We start from the raw sequence: 6000 nt of genomic DNA on the forward strand, positions 1-6000 counted from the left end.
TCTAGCTGGAGTCCTATTTCTTTTTTCCTTCCTAGGTATCCCTGCTGGAGTACCGCAAACGGAAACAAGAAGCCAAGGAAAATTCTGCTGGTGGGGGAGGTGACTCCACACAGAGCAAAAGCAAGTCTGCAGGAGCTGGGCAAGGCGGCAGTAACTCACTTTCTGACACTGGTGCCCATGGTGTGCAGGGATCCTCAGCCCGAACCCCATCTTCCCCTCACAAAAAATTCTCCCCGTCTCATTCCTCTATGTCTCATCTGGAGGCGGTAAGCCCATCAGATTCCAGAGGCACTTCGTCTCACTGCAGACCTCAAGAGAGTATCAGCAGTAGGTGGTAAGTTTAAGTTTGATGCTCTTATGATTAAATTCAAGAGGGAAATAAACGTCTAGACTCTTTACCTAAGATATATGGAAACACTTACTTGAGAAAGCCAGCCAGCAGTACTATATACCATATTCGGCTGATTTAATAGTATCAGTCACAATCCCCGAACTTACAGAAGCAAACAGTTGCCACCAAGCCTGCAGAACAATATGTTGGACGGCATATAGTTGTGAACACAGAGGACTTATTTTATTCACTGGGCACTAACACTGCCTCTTCTGTTTTCTCATTTCATGTGCAAGGTAAGTCAGGAGATGAGCTCAGTTCCACTGAAATTAACATCAGGTGTCTCAGTTCCACGTGGCTAGCATATATGGAGAGTTGGGACACACTCTCCAAGTATTTGTCTAGTTTAATAGAGACGACAAATAAATAGCTAATAATAATGGCAGGTACTAAGTATCAAGTGAGTGAAATAAAGAATGAGGCATTTTAGGGATATTGAACTGAAGAAATGAGGTCTGGGAAAGAAGAGGCATGGCTCAAATGAGTAATGTTCATTAATCTGTGAGACATTACTACTACCTGCCAGTCACATGACTTCACAGAAGAGAAAAATAGCATTTCAAGATGGAGGTTGAAAGCAGTAGACACCTTTAAATCCCCCTTTTCCTTGATTGTTTTTTCTTTTCTTAAAGTGTTTATTCTTAGGTGCCTGACATAGTTTGAGGCAGAGAAAATGCCTTGTTTTAAATTGGTCATGAAGAAAATGTTTTAAAAGAGGATGTTTGAAGAAACAGCGTACAGCTGTTTGTCAGAGCCTTGTTTGTTCCGTACTCTTAACTCTCAAGTCCTGTGGCATAAGTGTACATCCTGTTGCCTTCACAGGATGGTTCCCACGTCGGTAGAACGACTCCGAGAAGGAGGGAGCATCCCCAAGGTCCTCCGAAGCAGTGTGAGGGTGGCCCAAAAAGGAGAGCCTTCTCCCACATGGGAGAGTAACATCACAGAGAAAGACTCAGGTGAGCCGATGGCCTTCTTCTGCCAGCCAGGTTCAGGGACACATGAGCCAGGCTCCACACAGTTTACACCAAATGCTAGGCTGAGGTGAGTCCATTTCTTAATGAGGTTGGGCTCCCTTACATGCAAAGTTCCAGCTCAGTCTTGCTTTCATTTTCTTGGGCTATAGCATTCTTAAGGTCTAGCGTTGCTTGCTCTCTGTCTGCTCTTTTTTCCCAAAGGATACCTTTCTGTAACTCATCTCTCCAAAGCCCTGGGAATCACCTTGATGAAGGATGAAGAGAAAGAAGGAGACAGAAATCAGATCAGGCATTTAAAACAGCCCATAATTAACCACTCATTTTGCCCTTCTGGCATGCTGCACTCACCTGATTTATCAGAGAGCAGCATGGGTTGGTGCTGGCATTGGTGACTTGAATGAATAATTGCTCTCTCTGACTCATTTTTAGAAAATGAGTTGATTTTGTATTACCTTCCAGACCCTGCCGATGGTGAAGGCCCAGACACATTGAGCTCAGCACTCTCTAAAGGAGCAGCCGTTTACAGCCCTTCCAGATACAGCTACCAGGTGAGGCAAGAAAGTGCTCATCTCTGGGCATAGGAATGTGTTCTGGGTTCCAAATGTTTTGTGATCCTGGTCATCCTTTGCAGTTGAGATATCGTCTTTGCATATAGTTTCAGCAGCCTTGGAAATAAGTCATCATCGGCTCACCTTCAGGTAATAAATCATGCCAGAAAATTGAAATGACCAAAGACAGCCATTTTACTGTCTTGGGTATCCTAAAAAGAACAAATGTTTAAGAAGATGAAGAAGAAGAAAAAGTAGGGTCTTTTAAATATCCATACAAGCCTAAAAGGCTTAAATAGGGACTTTTTCATCTCCTTATGCTTTTCCTCCCAACTCTTTCTAGCTCCTGCAGTGTGATAGTCCACGGACAGAATCACAAAGCCTCCTTCAACAGAGTTCCTCCCCCTTTAGAGGACATCCCACCCAGTCTCCGGGATACAGTTATCGAACTACTGCACTGAGACCTGGGAACCCCCCTTCTCATGGTTCTTCAGAATCCTCCCTCTCTTCCACGTCCTATTCCAGCCCCGCCCACCCTGTGTCCACAGACTCGTTGGCCCCATTTACGGGGACACCAGGGTATTATAGCAGCCAGCCGCATTCTGGAAACAGCACCGGCAGCAGTCTTCCAAGGAGGAGCTGCCCTTCTAGTGCTGCTAGCCCTACCCCACAGGGCCCCTCAGACTCGCCGACCTCAGACTCGGTTTCCCAGTCCAGCACAGGAACTCTGAGTTCCACCTCCTTTCCTCAGAACTCTAGGTCGTCATTGTCATCAGACTTCCGGACTATCAGTCTGCCCAGTGCTGGGCAGTCAGCTGCCTACCAGGCCTCCAGGGTATCTGCGGTTTCCAATTCACAGCACTACCCACATCGAGGGAGTGGGAGTGTGCACCAGTACCGACTCCAGCCACTGCAGGGGTCGGGGGTCAAGACTCAGACAGGACTTTCCTAGGGCTTCTGGATTTGGGCAAACAGAACTTGAATGAGCCCATAGCTGCTTCCTTCCAGCTGCCTCTGGAACCTAGGCCGAGCATATTGCTGGGGAAGGGGGTACAAGGTGCCAGAGGATTGGGTCTGGTCGACAAGAAACAAGACTTGTGGTCACGACTGGCTCTGGCCTTGGAGAAAGATGTAAATCTTGTCTGAAGCAGAGACTATAAAGAAGTTTCTCCCTGCTGTTAAGGGTACATTGTTGACAAGCAAATGGTGTTTTCGGTTAGTAACGATTCTAAGTGCAATGAGTTGTGTTGAAGCCTCCATCTCCCATCCTTGCCTGTAGCCTGTAGTCACTTGTGCAGTGAGGACATCTTTTTAAATCCAAAAAAGAAAAAAGTTTTCAAAGGAAAAAGTGAAAAGAGCCAATCTCAAAGCCCCAAGCCATCTGAGTAGTGTTAGGGTTTTATGCACTTAAGAAAAAAGGTGGGTATATAAAACAACCATTCCAAAAGCAGGTATCTGGCCAAGGTGTGTTCACTGAGAATATTCCTTACCTTTGTCTTAAAAACACCAAGAGGCAGGGATAGTGAAGCTTGGTGTGTGCTCTGAGGGGTTCCTGGATCTCTGAAGAAGTACTCATGGTCAGTTCTTGATTATTCAGAAGCAGATTATCGTAGTAGATTGTCTGAGCCCCCAGCTGGTACCAACCCACTCCCCTTCCCCAAGCTATTTCACAGCTCAGTAACCCATGAAGTAAGTAGGCAAAGAAAAGAGAGATGGGCCAGTTGCAGTGCTGCTTACCAGCCACTGACAATGCATTTGATTAGGAAGGTCCCAAGTAGTTTGGGAGTTCTTTGAATTTTATTTTTTCTACTCCCAGTTAATCAGGAGTTGCCAATCCCCTGAGTAGGACCGCCTCCATGATTGGAGAGCACGCACTCGTGACTGCAGGGTAAGAGTGGAAAGCTTTGATTGTGGAATGGCACCGACAGGACTGTGATTGTGTGTGGGCATGTCCCACGTTTCTTTGGGAGATGCTTATTTGAGCGTGGCCCAGGTGAGAGTGTTTTAAAGCCACCCACACACCTAATGACAGCTGTTCTGGATGAGAGATGAGAGCAGACTGGCTTCTCCCCATCAGTGCATTGTGCCTGTTGTACACCCCTGGAGGAGCCCTGGGGCCAGCCAGGTGGGGTACACAATCTTTTTAAATTCCATACGGTTGCCAGCTTATTTCTTTCACTTGTTTACTGTAATATCCGGCGTGTTTTTATTTATCTAATTTTTGTATTCAGTTATAACCATGGTAGGGGTAGCAAATATCTGACAGGTGTAATCCCTGGTGCTGCAGTGGACCTTACTTCTTTCTTTTGGACAAGATAATACTGTGAGTCTCCCTCCTTCCCTCCAATTTGTTTTTTCCTTTTTTCCCTCAGCCTCTTGCATCCCCTTTTCTTTCTACCCTCTCCTACAACTATCATATGCACAGTCTTCTCTCTTTGTGTGTGACTGTTACAAAATTTCACTTTTTCAAAATTCAAATCAGGTGTTTGCTCAAATGAGGGGAGATTTTTTTTTAATGCTGAAACGTCAGCAGAATACTTTTCTTTATGTTGTTTCCCCCACAAACCCATCAGTCTGGGAGAGCGTTGGAGTGGAAATCATGTTGCCTGGGATGCTGGTTTCTTTGTATATTATATAAAACGTATGTAAATGTCTCTCCATTTGGGCTGGGGTTTGCATTCTCCCCTTGGCTATTAACCAAGGGGAGAGGCCAGCGGGCAGGCGGCCCTCACCCTGCCTGGCACGTGCAGAGACCCCAGCCACTCTGTGTGGGCAGGGTGCTGTCAAGACCAGACCTCTGGGGGGGGTGGGGCGGGGGGTGGGGGGAACTCTTGGAAGGGAAGAAGTATCACTTCTTTCTCAAGTGGAGTGTTTACACCTTGCTGTAACATTTGAACTTTCACAAGAGATGTAATAATTTTGATAATAAAATTCTTAACCATAATAATCATAAGTTGAGAACTTCTTTGTCCAATTCTGTGACACTGCCTTGCTTAGTTTTCCTGAAGCTATCCTTAAAGGGAGCAAGATGGAACCACATTCAGGAGAGTGTGCTCTTGGTGGAGTTGTGTTGCCCATAATGGGGCCAGGAATACAGATTGATCTTCCTTCACCATTTTATGACTAAGATCAGGCAATAAGTGGGACTTCTCTGGTGGTCCAGTGGGTAAGAATCTACCTTCCAATGCAGAAGACCCAAGTTCAATACCTGGTTGGGGAACTAAGATCCAGCATGCTGTGGTCAACTAGAGAGCCCGTACACTACAACTAGAGAAGCCAGCACACTGCAGTGAAGAGCCCACGTGCCGCAACAAAGACCCAGCATGGCCCAAAAAAAACATCAGGCAATAATCCTTTACTAAAGAGTTGCTGTGTGCTGAACTATATATAAGGTGCTGGGAATGTGAAGATAAGACAGCCACCTACTCCATTCCTGGGTGCTTTGCTTTCAGTGTGATACAGATGTTAGAAACTGAACTGTGGTAAAGAAATAAGCAAGTGCACGTTGTACACACCTTCATAGTTAACCAGGCTCTTCCACTGAAGTCATTTGCTATCTCATTGATCCTTAAAATGTATAAGGTAGGTATATTACTCTCATTCTATAATTTTTTTTATAAGTTTCAGAGGATACAATGTGTATCCTCTCATCCAAATGACAGGCTCAAGCTGACAGTCTTGGAAATTTTGCAGTTTATCCAGGAGACAAATAAAGATGCTTTGAAACTAACTAAAAATCACTTAACTAACTGAAAAATTGTATCATACCCTTTCTTGCCTTAAAAATATCAGCCTGGCCTTTTTAGCTCTGAGGAATCATTTTTGTGGTACAGTTTCTCTGTTTGACAGAGCTCACCCTGAAGAAAAAAGTGTACTGTTCTCCAAATGGACTATGTATTTACTTCGAAACCACACTGACCATCAGTTCATCAACCAGAACTGGAACAGCCTTAGTAACTTGCTATGAGGCTGAGACAGAAAAGTTCCTGTGCTTTTCAGTAAAGCACAGGAGTAGATCAGTAAAGATCAGTAAAGAACAGAGCTTGGAGATAAGCATAGCTACTGAAGGAGATGCTCTTCCCTGCTC

The 6000-nt window shown here is 45.2% G+C and overlaps 1 protein-coding gene across 12 annotated transcripts in view; it reads left to right on the forward strand.

Moving 5' to 3' along the window:
- SETD5 (SET domain containing 5) overlaps window positions 1-4866 on the forward strand; it is a 79217-nt gene extending 74351 nt beyond the window's left edge. For 7 of the 12 annotated variants that reach the window (XM_027523342.1, XM_027523352.1, XM_027523343.1 and 4 more), the window contains 4 exons: window positions 36-334; window positions 1214-1347; window positions 1825-1913; window positions 2257-4866. In XM_027523342.1, coding sequence (XP_027379143.1) covers window positions 36-334; window positions 1214-1347; window positions 1825-1913; window positions 2257-2865 — 1131 coding nt within the window. In that variant the 3' untranslated portion in view covers window positions 2866-4866. The remainder of the gene's footprint in view (window positions 1-35; window positions 335-1213; window positions 1348-1824; window positions 1914-2256) is intronic. The other 5 variants (XM_027523348.1, XM_027523349.1, XM_027523346.1 and 2 more) reach the window with 2 other exon arrangements.
- Window positions 4867-6000: the final 1134 nt, after the last annotated feature.

The sequence above is a fragment of the Bos indicus x Bos taurus genome, chromosome 22 (assembly GCF_003369695.1).
Source record: "Bos indicus x Bos taurus breed Angus x Brahman F1 hybrid chromosome 22, Bos_hybrid_MaternalHap_v2.0, whole genome shotgun sequence".
Lineage (NCBI taxonomy): Eukaryota > Metazoa > Chordata > Mammalia > Artiodactyla > Bovidae > Bos > Bos indicus x Bos taurus.